The 21,498-nt window shown below is 39.5% G+C and overlaps 1 protein-coding gene across 1 annotated transcript; it reads right to left on the bottom strand.

Moving 5' to 3' along the window:
• Positions 1-6,044: 6,044 nt before the first annotated feature.
• LOC149273795 (ribosomal oxygenase 1-like) lies at positions 6,045-20,305 on the bottom strand (the record flags this gene model as incomplete). Its single annotated transcript, XM_089506011.1, is given in 14 exon segments — positions 6,045-6,194; positions 6,523-6,664; positions 7,019-7,045; positions 7,047-7,126; positions 7,345-7,441; positions 7,444-7,523; positions 10,049-10,079; positions 11,104-11,214; positions 11,562-11,669; positions 13,376-13,489; positions 17,740-17,839; positions 18,266-18,405; positions 19,040-19,288; positions 20,240-20,305. Coding segments are annotated over 14 exon segments (1,495 nt in total), but the record flags the coding sequence as incomplete, so codon positions are not given.
• Positions 20,306-21,498: the final 1,193 nt, after the last annotated feature.

Here is a 21,498-nt window from a genome sequence, read left to right as displayed (position 1 = left end):
ATGTATGTATATATTATGTATATGTATATATAATGTACTATATGTGTATATATATGTGTATATATATATGTATGTATATATATATGTGTGTATATATGTATATGTATATATGTGTATGTATATGTGTATATAATATGAGTGTGTGTATATATATGTGTGTATATATGTATATGTATATATGTGTATGTATATGTGTATATATATGTATGTGTATATGTGTATACTATGTATATTATATATTATGTATATAATATATGTATGTTATATATATGTATATATGTATATTATGTATATATATTATGTATGTATATGTATACTGTATGTATATATGTATGTACTGTATATATATATATATTGATATGTATGTATATATATATATGAATGTGTATATATATGTATGTATATATATATAGTGTATGTATAGTATATAATATGATTATATATACTGTTTATATAGTAATATAATAATGTATATGTGTATATATATATATGTATATGTGTATATATATATGTAGTATATGTATATATATATATATATTGATTATATGTATATATTATGTATATATATGTATGTATATATTGTATATATCTATGTATATATTATGTATATATATATATATATGTATGTATGTGTATATATATATATGCATGTATATGTATGTATATATATATATGCATGTATATGTATGTATATATATATATGCATGTATATGTAATGTATATACTATATATGCATGTATAATATATATATATGCATGTATATATGTATGTATATATATATGCATGTATGTATATGTATGTATATATATATGCATGTATGTATATGTATTAGTATATATACATGCATGTATGTATGTGTATGTATATATATACACACATGTATGTATGTGTATGTATATATATATACACGTGTGTATGTATATATATACGTGTGTGTGTATATATATATATTGTGTGTGTATATATATGTGTATGTGTATATATATATATATATATGTATGTATGTGTATATATGTATGTATATAGATATATATAAACCAAATACAGGATCTGCCCCAGGTGCCAAATACTCTAGGTACGCCCCTGGGTAGGCACTACCAGTTATGTCCTGTTTACACATTGTACAGAGCTGTAGAATATGATGGGCACTATATCAATAAATAATAATAATATGGCACAAAAAGTAACACATAATTTAATTGTTTTCAGGCGCAATAAAGCATTTATTTTCCGGTACGGTGGGTTGCAGTAACAATTTCTTCTACCACCATATAAGTTATGATTTATTGTTTTTTTACTGTTTTGTTCTCATAACTTGCCCAGAAAAGCTAAGTCACATTTAAAATTCAAAGTAAAAAAAATCTGACTGCAGTTCAAAGTCTTCTGCAAAATCAAGATAAGGTTGGAGTTCTAGTAGATAGAGAAGATCAAAGCGGAGCTGGCAGCGCTGACGTGATTCTGCTTCTCCCCAGACAACGGCTCAGCAGAGATGTGGCAACTCTGGAGCTGATGGCTGGAATCCCATTTACATTTTCTTTTAATTCCTCTTATCAGGTGCCTCTCCGTAGAATTTTAAAGCACAGAAACATGTTATGCGTTCGAGTGCTGTAGACATTTTCAGGTCAATGATTCTTCTAATTTGAGACATACGTGGGGTGCACTAAAGACTGAGGTTATTGAGGCGTTTAAGATGTGATTAGTATTCTTTGTTGCATTCTTAGCCAATGGAGTATATTTTAAGTGCACCTACCTTTTGCGACAATATCGTGGCTATAGCAAACTGTTTTATGAGTGTTTCACTTCTAGCATCGGTCGGTAGAGCTAATTCCTAGCCTCGAAGAACCAGCAATGGTTGCAAAATGCCGTATTAAGGCCGACAATAGATTTCTTTCATTATATTTCATGCATAATACACAAAGCAAACGCACAAACATTTTAACAACATGTGTTATAGATAAATAACCCAATGAGCAACCAAGAATCCTGTTGGCAATGGATCAAACAGATAAAACCAGTGGCATCTTTGAATGTCAGCTCACCAATGTAACCATACATCATGCAGGGGGGACTCCAACCAATTAAATCATAATAGTCTTTAACCAAAATAACCACCAATTTAACCACATTTAAATGTCTTGTGGTCGTGAAATGGTTTGGTGTTTTATCAGTCTTATCTCCCGTTACTGGATAATGCAAATCTTTTTTTACACCGTTTTATATTTGTACGTTTATTTTGAACTCCCAAAACCAAGTTCACTGCCTTAGTGATGTCATTTAACAAATAACGCTATCTTTCGCTGTCAGGTGGCCGCTCCACCAATATAGCTTTCACTGCATCAGCAGACCTAAGAGCTTAGAAAAATTAGGTGTGCATGGATGTTTAGTGAAAAACCCTATATTTTGTTTTTTTATGATGCATTACTGCTTGCTTCATGTTCTCAAAACTCTAATTGTATATAAATGCAGAAATGACGGACGAAGTTCTTGAAGAGGATGATCTGGACAAAGACGGCCTTTTTGTCTTACGTGGAGTACATGCACTCTCAAAAACGTACTGCAAGTCCCACCACCATTCTGGATAAAAATGCAAAGGACAAAAATGGTTCCAAGAAGAGCGCCTAACATCTATATAGGCATTTGTATTAGACCTATCCATCTATATAAGCATTTCTATTATGTTAATAAAAGCTGTTTCTATGTGAGAAATCTCTTTTTTGAGTGGTTGATTTACAAAGATAGATGCATAAGATTTACAGCAAAATAAAATATACCTTAAGAGCTCGGCCAGAAACAAAACTACGGGCAGCATGGGTAAAAACAGTGCAGTAAATGCACAGTAGGTACAGTCCAAGTGTGAAGCCAGCTCAAACAGGTGCGGGTAGGTGAGGGCTGGCACCTTCTGGTGGCCCCTTGCTCCCTGGGAACACACACGCACTGGCACCCATATTTACACTCCTTACATTTGCAAATGCTTACAGCCTCACACCCTCATATTAACACACTTGCCTGCTCACACACACACTTATACATCCATTGCTCGCACACTAATATATATACACACTATAACATCCAGTCATACATACTTACACTCCCTCCTTCCTTCACCCAACCGGCAGCTTTCTCCCTGGCTACTCACACACTGTGCAAGCAGACTGGCTTTTAACGCGGGGGGATCACGTAACATTTTGTTAAGGGACCATGCGGTATTCCTGCCTCCCAAGCCAGCAATTGCCACATGAGAGAGACCCTCACCCATAACCTGGTCACTAAAATGACTCCCTCCATAGAGTATACACGAAGTTCATACTTATAGTGAAAAATGTGTTTCCAAATGGTAAGCGTTGTCCATTTACTCGGTTCTATTTATTCAGTCACCGCGTCTATGCATCTTTTGGAATATTTTTGTAACAAAAATGACAAAAAACACTTGCCATGGTGGTTTAAATCAACTGAACATATTTATCCATGAGACATCAAACCGATATGGCTATACATGAGAAATGTCAAAAAGCCAATTTAAATGGTTTAACTTTAAATATTTAAAGAATATTTGTGTGGGTTTAATCACAGTCTGTATTCAGATTATTTTCCTGTAAAAACATCAGAAAAAAAATACTGATCCTTTGAATAAAAATTGGCAAAAAAAGTATTCTGTAAATTAATTCACACATATATATAAATGTCTCTAGAATACGAAAGTTTCATCCAGCACATTTACTTCAGGTACTTTGCAAAAAGGTCCAAAGGCCACAGATACAACAGTGAGTGACAGTAAGTCACTCTCCGGGATATTTGGTGCACTGATTAAGATATACCAACGGTAATTTTTATCCATGTTATTTGGAGGAGTTCAAGCTTTCCTTGGTAGTCAGTAAGCCTTTCTCAAATAGGAGAGCAGCCACCGTGATCTGCAGGACAAGAAAAAGGTGTCAAAGGACTTCACAAGAGACACATTTTTGGTGTATTTATCAACCTATATTAATGTTTCTATGCCATCTTTGCACATAAAAATGTAAAAGAACCAATAACAAAAGTTACTGGCTCCACATAAGGGCTTAAACAATCATTTCCAAACTACACTATATTGGGCACCTGACCCCCATTTGAAGCATCACCATGGCCAGTTTAATGACGTATTACAAGTATAGCATGCCTGGGGGTTCATTGAATGTTTTAATAGTAACAACAGGCAAAAATATGTGGCGGAATGGCAAACTTGCTTACCCGATCACCAGCATCTTACAGGGAAGATTTTGCACAGCTACGTATTTTGGGTACGAATGGAGAAGGTGTTCCCACGGCATCCACATGCTGCAACGAGGAGAAAACAAAAGGAACCCCGTGCAAAACGCATGGAAAACCCAATATGCATTAAACAAACAAAAGATTTTTTGGAAATAGACTGCTTCTTTAAATTATTGGATATTATGGCTGTTCCAACAAGGTAATATAGGGCAATATACTTTGGGATATTTGTATGGTGATGTAACTGTGTGTAACAGTGGCATAAGCAGCAAAACAAGTCTAGAAAATAAATTTACATTTATTAGATCATAAATACATAAACGGAATATGAGGTAAGAAAGGAATCCTTGGTCTACTAAATAATACAAATAAAAAAATCCCAATTTATCTTTTCCTGATGGGCAGATTGTATAAAACACTTGGTGTCTACTCTGGGGCCAATAGGAACAAACACCACCAGGGAATAGATTCCCTGTTTATTACCTCCATATCTATCTCCATGAACTTCGGCTCTCCTCCTGGTGGTACACTCTGGAGTTTTCAGTTGAATAAAACAACAGACAAGAGTCTCCTTCACTACACAAACCTGTAAAATACCAAAAAGAATAACAATGAACAGTGCTTGATGCAGTCGGACCATTATAGTTTAATCCTTAAGCCTTGGCTGTGAAACACACTTTCAAAATGAAATAGAAAAAGAAACTCGTCTCAGGTTTGATTAAAGGGGGAAAAGCCTTTCATGAGACATACATTAGAACATGTTTAGTAAATATGGGTGGGTTGCTTTGCATCCTTTAAGTACTATCACAGAGCCAGTTCCACTGAACTAAAAGCCGCCGGTAAAACGGTGCAGCCGCCTATGCAAGTTCAGCAGGCAGAAAATGCACAGGATGGGAAGAAAGAAGGAAATCAACTTTAATTATCAAACAGCAGCTAGCAAATCCAACAGAAACGTTTTTCAATTATTAAAGGCGACATTTAGCAATGTCTTTTCATTTATTAAAGGACATGCATCTGACCATCTTTCCTCTTATTGCATATAAACTTCATCGTAACTGGTGCAAGAATCAAGTGGGGGACACAACATCAGAATCTCTTTACGAATCAACAAATAATGAATAGACAAGTATGCTTGAGTGCAGACTGGATGGGCTCTTATCTGCAGGCAAATTCTATGCTTTATAGTTGTCTGTCTTTGTAAGCGTGCCATAGTGAAATAGGCTTTCGGTATCCAAAGGCAAAAAGGTATAATAATGGAATTTAGTGTCCGCTGTCAGTAAAATTACCTCGCTGCCACCCAGTTTCCCGTTCTGCCAAGAAATATGAATATCACTATTACCACCCAACATTGATATTCTACAGAGTGAAATGGTTCATGAAAATCACTACAGATCACCCAAATGCTTCTTATAGCTACCTGGTATATAAAAACAGCATTTCAAGCCCAATACAATTTCTCATGTTCAGACTAGAATTATGACATTAGTAACTAACTAAAAGTGAAAAGGGAGCCGCTTCACTTACTCTGCTCAATTTAACACTTGTGTAATTACAAACCTTATTTACTGCAAAATTTTGCCTGGAAGAGTACATTTACTCTACACCAGGGATGCACAAAACTTGTGCATGAGGGCCACAAATGGGCCAGGGATTCTGTGTATCCATGCCTAAAAACAAATTTTTAATTGAGATACTGGTGCTCACGCTGGGATATCCACAAATTGCAACCCATTTTGCCAACCTCAAAGACCGGAGTACTGATTTACACCATAGGTTACTGGTGTGAAGGCATTACTGACCTGCAATGCCACCTCGCAGAAGCCTATTTTTTAGTGTCTTTTCCAATCTCCAAAGTGCCATCTTGAACACATCCATCTTCCACTCACCATGCGCTCCATGCACACTGTGAGCCCGCTCAGCTGGAAGGAAATTCACAATTACGAAACCTACTATAAAATGATTAAAAGAAACAAAAATATTTGCAGAAGTTCTAAAGGAACTACACGGCAAAAACATCAAAACTGTAATTTAAATCAAATACAGCAAGAGAGATCACTATAAAATATGTAATTCAAAACAGAGGTTCTTGGGATATTAGAAAAGATTTTGTAGAATACACAAACAGATAAAAGAACACCAACACCAAAGAGCTCAGTGATGAGAACAGTTCTCTGAAGAGTTCTTTGGAGAATAGCATGGACTTTATCCAAGGAGATGCCCATTGCTGGTCACTCTTTAAATAATGCCACAAACTGAGCAATTCTGTCGCTCGTGTACCTGGAGTGAGCACGGGAGGTAGGCAATCATGCAGAAACTCCTTAGCCTTTTGGTCTACTGCTGCGTCCACCGGTGCATAATCTGACAATTTCTTCATAAGTGTTTGAACTTTCTGTATAAATGTCTGTCTGCGTGAGTCCTCCTGAAATGAATTATGCCAAAAAACAAAAAAATAGCAAGAATTCATAATACAGCCCAAATATATAGCAGTATCCTATCATCGCTCGTCAGGAGACACATGAATCTGAGAGTGTAATCCCTGAAGTCATTTTATATGGTGAAAGTCAAAGCAAGGGCTTATGGTAAAAGATTCAAGAGGAAATCCTACCCCTATTTGTTGAGGATATACACTGAATTTAGGCACTTTAAAAAAGGAGATTTCGATAATTATATTGAGATATACAGTTGAATAAATATCATGCAACAGTAAACAGCAGATAGTAACCCAACGTCTCTTTCCATTAAGATAACTCCAAGGTTCAAAAAGTGCATTTACCAGTTCGGCATTCTGAACACCCATATATTTCCATATAGTCCAGCGGGAGCCCCTTACGGAATTCCACATCTTCCTCAGCCGCAACTTGCAGAGCTGCCGGCAGGAGCTGCAGTGAGAGGGGGTAATATCCTGAACACCAACCAGGTGGACAATGACAATGCCGTTTAATTTGATGCAAACTTCATCGCTGTTTTAAAGTTAACATGATGAACGTCAGCTGTGGAATAAATTGTAATTTCTGGGGGTTTTTACCTTGGGAAATTACAAGTAATATTTACTTGCTTTTGATGCTTGTGGGTTATTCATACCATTCGAATCATCTTACCTTCCCAGGAGGTCCAACCAGCTATTCCTTTGATAAGAGGAAACGGTGACGTGTAGGGAGTGCACATCAGGTAGACAGTCCCCCTGGTGAATAAAATCCTCTGGGGAAATAACAGGAGATCGCCCGCTTCAAGGATGGTTTCCAGAACGGGCTCCCCGATATCCTCATCAGTGAAATTAGCTGTTAAAGTATAACAGAGCATTAATGGTTAATGTCGTCACTGGTGTTTATTCACTAAAGCAGACCTTTGCAGAGGAGTTGCAGAGTTACTGTGAATTACGAGGGACTAAATCCAGCGAGGTTGTCCACAAGAAGGACTGAGCTGGCCCTGTGTAATGTATAGGTAGATCTGTAAGATGTCCTATGTACAGTATCTACTCAAGCCTGACACCAATAAACCACCTACTGTCTGCGAGACAAGATACTGCAGATATTTTTTAACAGCAGATCAGGGGCAAATCTCTGTGATTAGAAGGAACTGTGATTAGAGACGTTCCAAGTCTCTATTTGAGACTGAACGCACACCTAATAATTCTTCATGGTTTCTGTACGTCTTTTTTAGTAACGTGCAATTCTATATCAATATCACAAATATACCAATCACTCAGAATCTGCATTACCTCATGTAATCATGATGTACCGGATGTAAATCATGTAATCGGCTGAAACAACTATCGATAAAATCGATACGATTTTCATTATGGATAATCGAAACGATTTTTATCGATTATAAAAAAAGTTTTTTTTCAGAGCAAATGCTCTGAAAAACTCCTCTCTTTATATTATCCGACCTCAAACAGAGATCGGATTATAATACTAGACCTGGATTCCCCTCACTGTCGGCCGGGTCTCTCACTTCCGTCTCTCTCCCTCCTCCCATACACCCCTCTGCCTCTCTCCCGACTCGTTACTGATAGGCACTTTCACTGCAGCCTCAGCGTAAGTGAAGGGCAGTAACGGAGGCTGGCTGTGCGCATCGTGCAGACCCCCACCAGCTGACAGAGAATCATCCTCTCTGTCAGCCAGTGGGGGTCTGCATCGCACAGACAGCCTTCGTTACTCACCTTCAATTACGCTGAGGCTTCTATGAAGCTGCAGTGAAAGTGCCTGTCAGTAACGGAGCCGGGTAGAGAGGCAGAGTTGTGTATGGGAGGGGGGGAGGAGTCAGAGGGGTGTATGGCTCCTCCCCCTCCCACACACCCACTCTGGCTCCTCCCCCTCCCATACGCCACTCTGCCTCTCTACCCGGCTCCCTGGTGTCTTGTGAACCTCTGTTGCTGACAGGAGTCAGAGTAGAGTATGGGAGGGGGGAGGTGGCAGAGTGGAGTATGGGGAGGGGGAGGAGCCAAAGTGGTGTATGGGGAGGGGGGAGGAGCCAAAGTGGTGTATGGGGAGGGGAGGAGCCAAAGTGGTGTATGGGGAGGGGGAGGAGCCAAAGTGGTGTATGGGGAGGGGGAGGAGCCAAAGTGGTGTATGGGAGGAGGCAGTGGTATATGGGAGGGGGAGGAGCCAGAGTGGAGTATGGGAGGGGGGAGAGTGGTGTATGGAAGGGGGAGGAGCCAGAGTGGTGTAGATGGGAGGGGGAGGAGCCAGAGTGGTGTATGGGAGGGGGAGGAGCCAGAGTGGTGTATGGGAGGGGCCAGAGTGGTGTATGGGAGGGGGAGGAGCCAGAGTGGTGTATGGGAGGGGGAGGAGCCAGAGTGGTGTATGGGGGGTATTATGAATTTCAGGGCATATAGGGGGTATAAGGCATATCGATATTAGGCATATCAGGGGGGCATAAAAACATATCCTGGGGTAAAAGGTATATCAGGGGGCTCAGTGGCATATAGGGGGTATAAGGCATATCAATATTAGGCATATCAGGGGGGGGGCATAAAACATATCTGGGGTAAAAGGTATATCAGGGGGCTCAGTTGCATATCACTGGCATATAAGGAGTATAAGGCATATCAGGGGGCACAGTGGCATATCAGGGGGCACAGTGGAATCTGGCATATAAGAGGTATAAGGCATATATGGGGGCAGAGTGGGCAAGCTGGGGGTCAGATGTGCATAACCGGGGGCAGTTTGGTAAATAAAAAAAAATTTAAACAAGGCTTTCTTCTCATAGTTTTTATTAAATATGAAAAATAGTTAACATATGAATTAATATTTACTAATAACTTTGCATTAAAACCTAGTTTGAGAAACACCGTGTTTGGGTTCTTGTAGCTTTTATCATTACGACGGTAAACTAGGGGGAGAGAGGGGGAGAGAGGGGGAGGCCATTGCAATAAAGAGATGAAAGTGTAAAATGTACGGTTCTTTTTATTACATTATTTTAACTTGAAAAGAAATTGCATTTTTTTTATCCGATTAATCGAAAAAATAATCGGCCCACTAATCGATTATTAAAATAATCGTTAGTTGCAGCCCTAATATCATGCTTTTGTTTGTGGGAGTAGCATGGCGCTCTCATGCTCTCGTGGTTATCACATTATCACTTACGCTCTCGTGGTAATCGGAGGACCCTAATTAACACAGGCTCCTGACAATATTCTCATATACTGCTGCCCGCATATTCCTTGTGACGCTAATGCGGGCATTTGGAAAATTGCATGCTGGCTATTTTATACAACTTGTCTCATAAAAAGTACATCTTACACATTAAAATATGTAAAATAATTACTGTGCAGGATACACACATATATGACACAACCTACCACTTGAGAACTGTGGGAGCCATTCTGACTTCTGCCTAAAAGAATACAATAAGTTAAAAAAAATTATATATATATTTTATTTTTTTTATTTTTTTTTTTGTACACAAAACAAATTTGAAAATTGCTGTATTGTACACTTTCACAACATATTATACACAAACAAAAATCATCATTCTATAATAGTGATCTTATGTCTGCATTTAAAAAGTTAGAGGTTATTTTGCTTCTCTTTCCCCATTACATTATGGAGGTGTGCGCGATATAATTGTGAAAGACATAGACTGTAGGGGCTTCTGGGAAAGGATGGGTTAAAAAGCCATGTTGCTTTAGAAACTCCATTTTGCCTTTCTGTGCATTATCTTTTTGTTGGAACGTGTGCTTGTGATAGTTGGCGCCGGGTTTTGCTCCTTAAGAATCCAGCCAGCTCCTTTTAGCTTAAAGTCTGCATCATCCCACTATTATTTGGTTCTCTACTGACACCAGATGTTTCTTATCTGGCGCGTAACATACATCGTAAAACCTGTTAATCATATCGAAATCACTAAATGTTTAAATACGAGGTGGGGCTGCTGCACCCCAGAGGTCCAGGTTTGATTTTTTCTTGTGCCCTTAAATAAATGTACCTTCTATACCATTGAACATTGCGGCTTAAATTCTTTAAGACTCAACATTATAAAGTAATGAATTCTAAAAACAAATCTAAAGCCACACCTAGACATTTAGAATAACTTTGGCTTCTTCTAGAAATGTGTTTGCAAACTACCTCCTACGTGAGCTCCTTCGCTTCTTACTCAACAACAATAAAAAGGATCTCAATTGGATCCAGTTTAGTAGATCCCATCTACCAATTCTGCGTTACTCGCTTTGTGAACTGACGCAGCAGATTCCAACTCGGGACTTTAGTCCGGAAAACACGGTGTTATTTTTAAAGTGTAAAGGATCTTTAAAGTATAATAACTTTTTTGTTAGGCATTTAAGACACGACCAGGTATGGTTTTAGAGGAGCAAGGTGGTGTGATAGGATACTATCGGTTTTAAGGTCAAATCAGGAAAACTTGCCTGGGCTTGTAGACTCTCCAATGCTTCTTTCCTTCCAGCTGAACCACAAAGGCTTCGATGTCATCATAATGCGGGGCAAAACCCTGCGTACCGGCAGGCGTCATGTATCTGATGGACAAAAATAAAGATGTATTTGCTTCTCCGATTCCCCTCCCCATATATGCATAGATTTAGTTTAAAAATGTATGCGTTACAAAAAGAGGAAAAATATTGCACAACAAATAGTATTTTTCCAAAAATCGTTAGTTTAAAATCACGAATAAGAGAAAACTAGTGAGGTTTAAAAATGCAATTAGAAAGTTTAACATTATTACATTTGTAAAGTACATTTTCCGTTTAATGTGTGCCAGTACAGTTGGCATAAAATATTTTTCCAGATATTCAAAACTGCGTGTAGTGAAGCGAAAAGGCATTCCCCCCCCCACCCCCCCGAGGATAAAACTGAATTACTCACGTTGTTTGCCCCAACCATGCTTCCAAAAAGGTCTTGCAGGACCGATAAGAAGCTCCATACCGTGTGTGAGAACGCCTGGGGATTTAACAGTCTCAGCGAGCAGCCGTTCTGTGAAGCGATGATTTGAAATGGGAAAACAAGGACAGGAGATTTTAAACTGTGAAATCCACAATTTTAACCCTGTCATGACCAGGGACAGCCCTCCTAATTATTGGGTTTAGATGCCCACTCACTGCTAACAGGTGTTTATAAAATGAAGCACATAGGGGGGGCATATCATAGACAAACACTGGCAGTAGAACAGGTAATAACGAAGAGCTCAGTGACTTTAAACATGGAGAACTATCATAGGATGTCACCTTTGCCACAAGTCAGGTTGTGAAATTTCGGCCCTACTAGTTCTGCTCGGTCCCCTGGGAGTGCTATTATTGTGGAAGCATCTAGAAGTAACACTTCAGCCCCAAAACAGTAGACCACGCACGCTAAAAGAGACTTCCAAACTTCAACATCAGCACGAGCATCATGCGCAGGTGAGCTTCATGAAATGGGTTTCTGTGGCCGAACATCACTATGTACAATGCAAAACATTGGGTGAAGTAGTGTAAATGAAAACCGCCTCTGGAGCAACGTAAACACGGTCTCTGGAGTAATGAGTTCTCTGGAAGTCTGATGGAGGAATCTGAGTTTGGTGGATGCCAGGAGAAAGCTATCTGCTGGAATGCATAGCGTCTACTGTGAAGTACGGGTGAGGATGGATAATGGTATGGGGTTCTTTCAGTGTTTGGCTGAGGTTCCTTTGTTCCAGTGAAGGGTAATGCTAATGCTACAGCATACAAGCCTGTTTTGTGGGCCTATTTGTCCAACATCAGTGCCTGACCTCACAAATGCTCTTTTGGCTAAATGGGCAAAGATTCCCACAGAAACACTCCAACACCTTGTGGACACCTAACCAGAAAAGTAGAGGCTCGTTATAGGTGTGATGGTAGGGTATCCACAAAATTATATAAGTAGCCTTCATATAACTCATTTAATAACAAAACAAACAAAAAGTTTTGAACATAATTTTCACACAACTAAAACAGGTGAAAGCAGTTACCCAAAAATGTATGTGTGATATATATACATTTTTTTTTAATTTTTATTTTTTTTTTATTTACTTTATATAATTTGTAGAAAAAAAAATTACAAACATTGGACAGACTTAGGCTCCATTACAGATAACATATTTTCAGAATATATAGTCGATCTAGTTTCGAAGACTTCTAAAAAAGTTAATAAAGAGCACAATTAAATGTTGCAGTACAAATTAGACAGAGAAAAATAGATAAATAAAAGAATAAAAAACACAAGGGGTATGTCCATATTTGTCCCATATCTTCTTATATTTCTAAGTTATGTATATGTATTTTTCCCCTTTTGTTTATTATTGCAAGGACCTAATGCAATAACTCCATGTCTCAAGTAGTTTAATCCAAAAATATATTGACATACGTGCTCTGATTTGAAAAACCACCTCATATTTTGTAAATAACAGGTCAAGTATTGCAAGATACCCATCATTATTAAGCTGTAAATATTTCAAATTTGGTATAACAAATGGTTTGCTTTAATTAGTTATCACTGCAAATACATTACTCTTTCATCCACCAATTAGGTCTATGAGGGCTGCCTAAGATAGATACACCTGCTGTTCCAAGAGCCCTTAAAGATCACAGAAGTACAGAACATATTTTGGAAAATGAGAGTTATTATACAGAATAAAATACAGGGTGGCCAAGTCCTAGCATTTTAGGCATGTTTTTTTTTTTCTTTACCTTGAAATAATCCCACACAACCATGGGTAGTGCTCGCCCAGGAGGATTATGGGTTTCTCGTTTTCCATCTGTATAGCTGGTGACGTCAAGGTTAACTCCAAACTGCACGTTATCCTAAATATATAAACAAAGAACGCAAAAGAATGAACCGTAAGAAAATAAGAATGGTTTCCAAGCAACGTGTTTTCTTAGGAGCTCTTTAACCCCTTCAATCCCCTATAGACATACCGGGACGTCCAAAAAACGCCCACTAAGAAACCCCTATGGACGTATCGTTTGACAGCCTGGACTCCCCCCCTGGCAGCAGAAGCCAGCGTTGCTGGCTTTCTGCTGCCCGATCTCCTGTACCAGCTTCCGGCGCGAAGCTGTTACAGATAGAAATGCTCGATCGGCCTTTCCCTTCCAGGTCACGTCCCTACTGACGTGACCTGGAAGTTCACGGGAGGATCGGGTAGCCCAGCAGGGTCTGTCTAGACCCTGCTGGGCTACCCCATCACTCAGATGAGGAGCTGTAACAGTTTCCGGCACTAATGCCGGTAAACTGTTACAGCTGGAAATGCCAGATCGCGCGATCATGCTTTCCCTTCCAGGTCACGTCGCTACTGACGTGACCTGGAAGTTCACAGGAGGACAGGGTATCCCTGCAGGGTCTGTCTAGACCCTGCTGGGCTACCCTTTCACTCCGATGAGGTTGGAAATGCCCAATCGCGCGATCAGGCTTTCCCTTCCGGGTGACGTCACCCGGAAATACTCAAGAGTGTCTAGACCCTGCTGGGCTACCCCATAGCTCCGATGAGGGAGCTGTAACAGTTACCGGCACGAATGCCAGTAAACTGTTACAGATCTATGCCCGATCGTGCGATCGAGCATTCCCTCCGGTATGTTATCAGCCCTGGGGATCAGTACATAACCCTAACCCTAAATTAACCCTTTACTCCCCACGATCTTCAAAAAAAAAATAAAAAAAAAAAAATTAGGGTTTAGTTGGTGGGTGCCCTGTAATGTCCAGAAAACCACAAAAAACTAGGCATGTGGGGTATTTCCGTAATCAGGAGAGGCGGCTGTACACTTTAGGCTGGATTTCTCTGCCGTAACACATACCCTGTGCCAAAAATCCTCAGCAACACAGAAGTGTTGGTGGAAAAAGTGCACAAAATTAGAGCAACGGCTGACTTTGGCAGTGATTGGCGGCCAAATGGTTGCATAAAAATGTTCCAAATGCTACTGGTGAAATACTCTGGTAGACCGCTTTCCAAAAATGTATACTTTTATGGGAACATGTTCTCCTGTGGGACTGCTAAACTGCTTCATAGATAGCATTGGCTTAGCACACACCGTGATCCAGTTTGCCGGCACGTTACAACTTATGCCCTGTAATGTCCAGAAAACCACAAAAAAACTAGGCATGTGGGGTATTTCCATAATCAGGAGAGGCGGCTGAACAATTTAGGATAGATTTCTCTGCCGTAACACATACCCTGTACAAAAAATCCTAAGAATACTACAAAATACTAAGATGCGTTGGTGAAAAAAGTGCATGAACTAATTTCTGTGGCCACCTTTGACAGTGATTGGTGGCCAAATACCTGCATGTAGAATGCCCAAATACCCCTGATAGGATAGCCTGGATTGTCTGCTTTACAGAAATATATACCTTTGTGGGTGTTTTTGTTTGGGATTGAAGGGGTTAAAACAGTAGCCCTGTTATCTTCACCTATTCTTTCTCAACGATGTTTATGGTAAAATAATTAAACTATTTAACCCCTTCGTGACAAAGGCTGATTTTACTTTTTGTACCCTTCGTGACAATGGCCTTTTTAACATTTCTGCACTGCTTGTGTTTAGCTGTAATTTTCTTCTTTCCCGTTTACTGAACCCACACACATTAGATATTGTTTTTTTCAGGACAAGAAGGGCTTTCTTTAGATGACATTGTTTTGATTGTATCATATTATTTACTACTAAAAAAAGTATAAAATATGGTGAAAAATTTAGAAAAAAATGACTGTTTCTAACTTTTAGTTGAAAAATCTTTTACTCATCTATAAAAGGTAATGAAAAAACCTGCTAAATGGATTCTACTATTTGTCCTGAGTTTAGAAATACCCAATGTTTTTATGTTTTTTTTGCTTTTTTCTACCCATTATGGGGCAATAAGTACAGGTAGCGTTTTGCTATTTCAAAGCCATTTTTTCCAAATCTGGTAATTCTTCCCCCCATGTGCCATTTCGGGTATCTTTGAAGCCGGCCAATGCAATTTACCCCATCAAGTCATATATTTTTGAAAAATAGACAGCCCAGGGTATTCCAAATGCTGGTATTTTAACCCTTTCCAAGCACTTATTCTACCATCAGCCTTTGTCAAACTTTATGGTAGTAATTTTTTTGCATTTGTTTTTTCACACACATTTTACTTTAGGTATGAATAAACAGGTTCTGGTATATTTCACTATCAAAAAACACCCCAATATGTGTTTAGCAACACCTCCTGAGTACAGCGATACCTCACATGAATGATTTTGCCTGGCTGTTTGGGGGCAAAAGGGCCACATTTGGGGCATGCGCATTTTTCAATGTTGAACTTTGGCATTTGGGGATCCACTGCCCATGCCCTATTTGGTACATCTTTGAGCCGGGCCATTTCAGTGTGCCCAACAAAACCATATATTTTTCAAAACTAGACACCACAGGGTATTTTAAATGCTGGTATTTTAACTCTTTACATGCACACATTTTACCACCAGCATGTTTTCAAAGTTTGCAGTAGTATTTTTGTGTGTGTATTTTTCCCACACACACCTACTTTATGTATGAATTTACAGCTCCTGGTATATGCCGCTGTCACACGACACCCCAATATGTGTTCAGCAACATCTCCTGAGTGCAGTGATATCCCACATGCATGGGTTTGTCATTTTTGTGGGAACTAAAAGGCCACATTTGGTACGTGTGCATTTTTCGAATTGGAAATTAGGTGTGTGGCCATCCTTCCCCCGGTGTTAATTGGGACGTTGTTGAACCCGGCCAATTCAATTTACCCCATCAAATCATACCTTTTTTAAAAGTAGACACCCCACGGGCATTTAATATGCCAGTATTTTAACTCTTTCCATGCGAGAATTGTTTTAAGCTAATATGCTAATTTTAGGACTTGCTCACAAAAATATATTTTTTATATATATAGATTTTTTTTTTGTCTTTTTAAAAAAAAAAATGTAACATTTTTTTTCAACTTGGAGGTTCCCCTGATAGTGACATCAGTGGGAAATGATTTTTACATTTTACTAGTTTTTTACTATTTTTTTTCTAATTATTATTAATTTTATTTATTTTTTTAATTTATTTTTACTAATCACACTGTGATTAGAAAGCTGGGTTCCATTGACTTGCATGGTGAATGCAGTACCTGTATTCAACCTGCAAGTGGAGCCAAAGTTCTCTAGATGGTCTGGACCATCTAGCGAACTTTTAAAATTTGTTGGTTCCTGTTACAGGGCAGCGGCCATCTTGCTTGATGGCGAAGATCATCGGCAGCTGCGGCTGTGACCGCTCTCCGGAGCGGTCACAGCCCATCGAAAGGTAAGTGTTTGGTGTCGCTGGATGCCTCCTGATCGAGGCATTCCAGCGACACCATTTAAGTTTAGGAGGCGATCGTCGATCGCCTCCTAAACGCTTTTAAAACAGGCTTTTAAAATGTTGACGCCCCGTGGAGGTGCCAGAGATGGCCCCTTCGTTCCGATCGCGGCGTTGCTGAATGCCTCGAGGTCGAGGCATTCAGCAACGTTTTTTGGGTGCAGAAAGCGAAAACAGATCGCTTTCTGCACCCGTTTAAAGACGTGCCGGTCCTGGCACGTCAATTGTCGTAAAGCACATGCTTTTCCGTGTCGTGCCAGGACCGGCAATTGTCGTTAAGGGGTTAATCAACTACACAACATGTCTATGGATTAGCAGGGAAGTGGGAGGGCACACAAGAACAAAAAGGCATCCATTGGACAACTTGGATTTAAAGGGACTTTTTCTCTTTTAAAGATGGTGCAGCATTTTTATGGTTAGCCCCCCCCCCCAAAAAAAAACCACGCAGAACTGTCACTGTGCTAGTGAAGGTGCTGACTGGGTACACCACATGGACGCAGGATCTGGGTTTGGCTGTACACTGCAATCCAAAGAGCTGAGGGGCAGAATTTCTAGGTCCTCTTGAAAACTTAGCTATCATACGTATGTTTGATGGTGTATCCCTTTAATGAACAGAATTTACAATAAATAATGCTTTTCTACAGCCCTAGAATAGAGGTTAGCCAGTCAGTCATGTTTTCTAAACAATACTCAATACTGTTTCCCAACAGCTCAGACCAGCAATCTCTCACCTCTCTTAGGATTCTGTCAAATTCCAAAGTGGAAAAAATGCCATTAAAGTAACTGCTATTATGCCGTCTAACCAGAGCAGGCTTTTTCTCCCAAATATCCCTAAAAGAGAGAAAAAACAAATCATGTTGGAAAACCAAAACATTAAATACTGTATTGCCCCCTCTTTACTTTTAATTCCATAAAGCACAACTTTTTGAGAAGCTTTTTGGGGTGCATTAACCTTGGGCCCTGCTATAGACCCACCATATAAACAAAGCACGCCGGGCCTTTAATGCAGTCCATGGGGGCTGTGATGAGCTGGCATAAGCAGGCCAGTTAAGGAGATCAAAGAAAACCCATGTAACTGGCCCATTGGCCAACAGAACGGGCCTGCAGATATTCCACCTATAGACACTGAATATACAATGAGGACAAAGTGCAACACTCATTACTTGGTGCTGTATGAATGTATTATGGTCCTAAAATATTTTTCTCGGCTCTTCTATTAAAAGCATGCACTGTGTAAAACAAAAAAGCATGTGATACCTGAAAAAATCTGTGGGTTTAACCGGTGAAATCAGCCACTCAAAAAGTGCCAAAGCCCTTTCTTTACTGTTCTGAATCTTCCCAAGATCTTGCAAAACAATGTGAAGTGGAGGCCCGACATGTTGCTTGCTGCTCCTTGCCTATAACATAATACAAGCACACATCATTGGAATATTCACAGACGATGGCAAACACCTAAAATTATCCATATGCGGATTTAAAGATATTAGCAGTTACTATACGTACAGGAATATTTCTACCCAGTGATATACCCTCCAAAACTATAAACGGCACTTTTGTTTTCCGGGGCATGTTAGTGGGGAGTTCTTCTGCAAGATTTAATTGCCTATTGATGCCAACCTACATACAAAGGCATATTCTGGTCTAGGCTGACTCAGCCTAGGATGGCATTAGCCTCTCTGCGTCAAACCCTGGGGCCAATCACCCTAATTGGGCGGTCAGGCTCCACGTTGCACAACTGACTTAATGACCGGTTGGAGAGACGAGGCATCTCTTTTGTACATTGCCCATTTACTTTTGGTCTTTGGTCTCTATAGGATGTGGTACGCATGCTGCATGTACGGAAGTAAAGTGGGAATGAGAGAGGTGACTGCTGGTGCAGGCCAAGAGCGGCCCCTACCCTTTCTTATACAGGGGGAATAATGACCTAGATTCTGAGAACAACTGCTCCCACATCACGTATGGGCTGTAGATATGGTTATTCTGGTGGAAAGTGGTAAATGTGGAACTATCTGGAAGAAACAGAAATATTACCGGTGAGGCAGGGGTTTCATTTTTGGCAGGTGTATCGTGTCTTTCCAGTTTTTTGTTTGAGCAGCTATTGGACACGGATATGACTTCTTCATCATCTTCTTGAAGCCCGTTTGCATGTTCTAGGAAAGGAATGCTGTTCATGCCAAATTCCTTTTCAGATGTCAGGTACTTCCTTTTCTTTTTGAGTGGTTTGTGCTTCTGTGATGGCGTTGAGATTGCATGTTTCTTCTTCTTCTTCACAACGCTTTCCTGACAAAACATAATCCCAGATTTACAGACACACCAAAAGAGATGATGACTACTCAAATGTTGAAACCAATTCCCAGTAGAAACCACCACACTCACATACACAAAAATAGATTAGTGGCTTTTGTATTAACAGTCCTTAATAAAATTGTGTTTTCCCCACATTTGAAACTTGAATTGGACGGCAGATAAGAACCACTTGGCGCATCTAGCCTGCCCATTACAGCGATAGATAAGCAGAGGGCCAGGTGACCTACTAAACCTTCCAAGAAGCAGGCAGTTGGGCGACTGCAAATATTCCGTGGCCATTCCTTAGCACGTCATATATTGATTTCAGACTTAAGCAGACGCCAACACATTTTGCAGCCACCACTTTGTCATATGTGGGGCGTACAAACTCAAAAAAGGAAATCAATTACTTGATATAATAATTATAATCGGTGGCCAGCAATCCGTAAAAATGGATCTACCCTGTAAAAAAAAATAGCTAATATGGCAAAACTAACAGAAAGTGGTGTGATACACAAGCAACAAGCAATGTAAGCATGCCAGATGATTGCTGCAAACCAATCGCTAGCCCCACATTAACAAGAATGTATAGATAGTTTCTCGAAAACGGGCAAATTTGAGCAACATATAGCTCTGCAGAATACACTGTCCAATGTATAACCATTACAATTCATTTCTATATAAATAACTCAACGATATAGCTCCAGGACACATCACCCAAGCATAATGCTGAGGACATTACTACACTGCAATGAGCCAGGGGTCTAATATTCGGAATACTTATCCACGGCATTAATGTTTAATGGAAATGGTTTACGAGACATGTATCCGTCACAGCAACGCAGAAGCAGTTTGCTGTTCCCTTTCTATCTGACCTGCTGCCCGGACTGCGCTCGATACACAGCGAAGGCTGAGACACGTGGGCCCTCCATAAGCACAGCTCACTCGGACAGGAAAACGAAACACAGCTCCTGCAGCTTCATCTGCCAGCTCTGGGCGCACTGACGTCATCAGCAAGCTGCCGTTCTAATAAGAAGCTGCGCGCCTAGTGGCAAACCACGGCATTGTTAATGCGTTTTTCCCCGTTACGTTTCTAATACGACTACCTAGTGACCGTAGAGGTTATATGTGAAGACACGCTTTGAGAGGCTGATTTTGTGTGTCGAAGAACTCTATAGACATTGATACTGAAGGCTACGGCCTTAAATCTTAAGACCCTCGGGGTAAGCAGGCACAGTTTCCAAGTCAAAAACAGGTTAAAAGTGGAGCTAAAACGTTTTATCCCAGCAGTTGAAAATAATGCATGGGCGCATTAAACCATTCCTTGAGACGCCTCGCTGATTAAAGGGGGACTCCCAAATGTTTGTATTTTTGGATAACAATGTTTTCTAGCAGCTGCTGTGTACGTGTCCTTGCTCTGTTATCTGGTATTTATTATCAAACACGCGGACTTCTACTGCCTGTGTCTGGGACGTACTAAACAGCATATTGGGGATGATGGGATGATTGGCTGCAATGCTCAGCACTATCAATAGGTGTCAGTACACATTTTACACTCATGGTAAATCAAAGTATGTTTTTTTAGGTAGTTCTTGATACTAAGTTGCAATGAATACATTGCAAAAAGAAGCTGCAAATGTTTAACTATTTACTTGCTGAAATATATACAGTTTTATAACAGAATCATGGTAAATTCTATAGAAATAATAGAAAAATGTTATGTAATCAAAATATTGATTTAATATGGTACATGTATGTGCAAACACCATATTTTACCTGTTTTGATTGGCACAATATAGGAATATATATTTTAAACGGGGATTATGGGTGGAATATTATAGTTACACATGCTAGGTAACACATTTGACCTCTTTCTGATAAGAATATGGGTATCTTTTTTTTACATGGGGATTATGGATGGAATATTATAGTTATACATGCTAAATAACATTTCACCTGTTTCTGATAGGAATATGGGTATACTCATTTTTTTACATGGGGATTATGGGTGGAATCAGTGGCGACTCTAAAAACAATATATAGGGGGGGCATTAATAATTTCCACAATTAAATCATACCACTGAAAAAAACACACACACACACACACATATATATATATATATATTGCCAAAAGTAATGTTCTATGGAATGATACTTTTGTTATTGGACAATACAATACTTGATCATTCAACATGGGAAGCCTG

Source organism: Sceloporus occidentalis, unplaced genomic scaffold, assembly GCF_023333645.1.
Source record: "Sceloporus occidentalis isolate IW3139 unplaced genomic scaffold, rSceOcc1.0.p SCAF_360, whole genome shotgun sequence".
NCBI lineage: Eukaryota > Metazoa > Chordata > Lepidosauria > Squamata > Phrynosomatidae > Sceloporus > Sceloporus occidentalis.
This window is presented reverse-complemented; position numbering and strand designations above follow the sequence as displayed.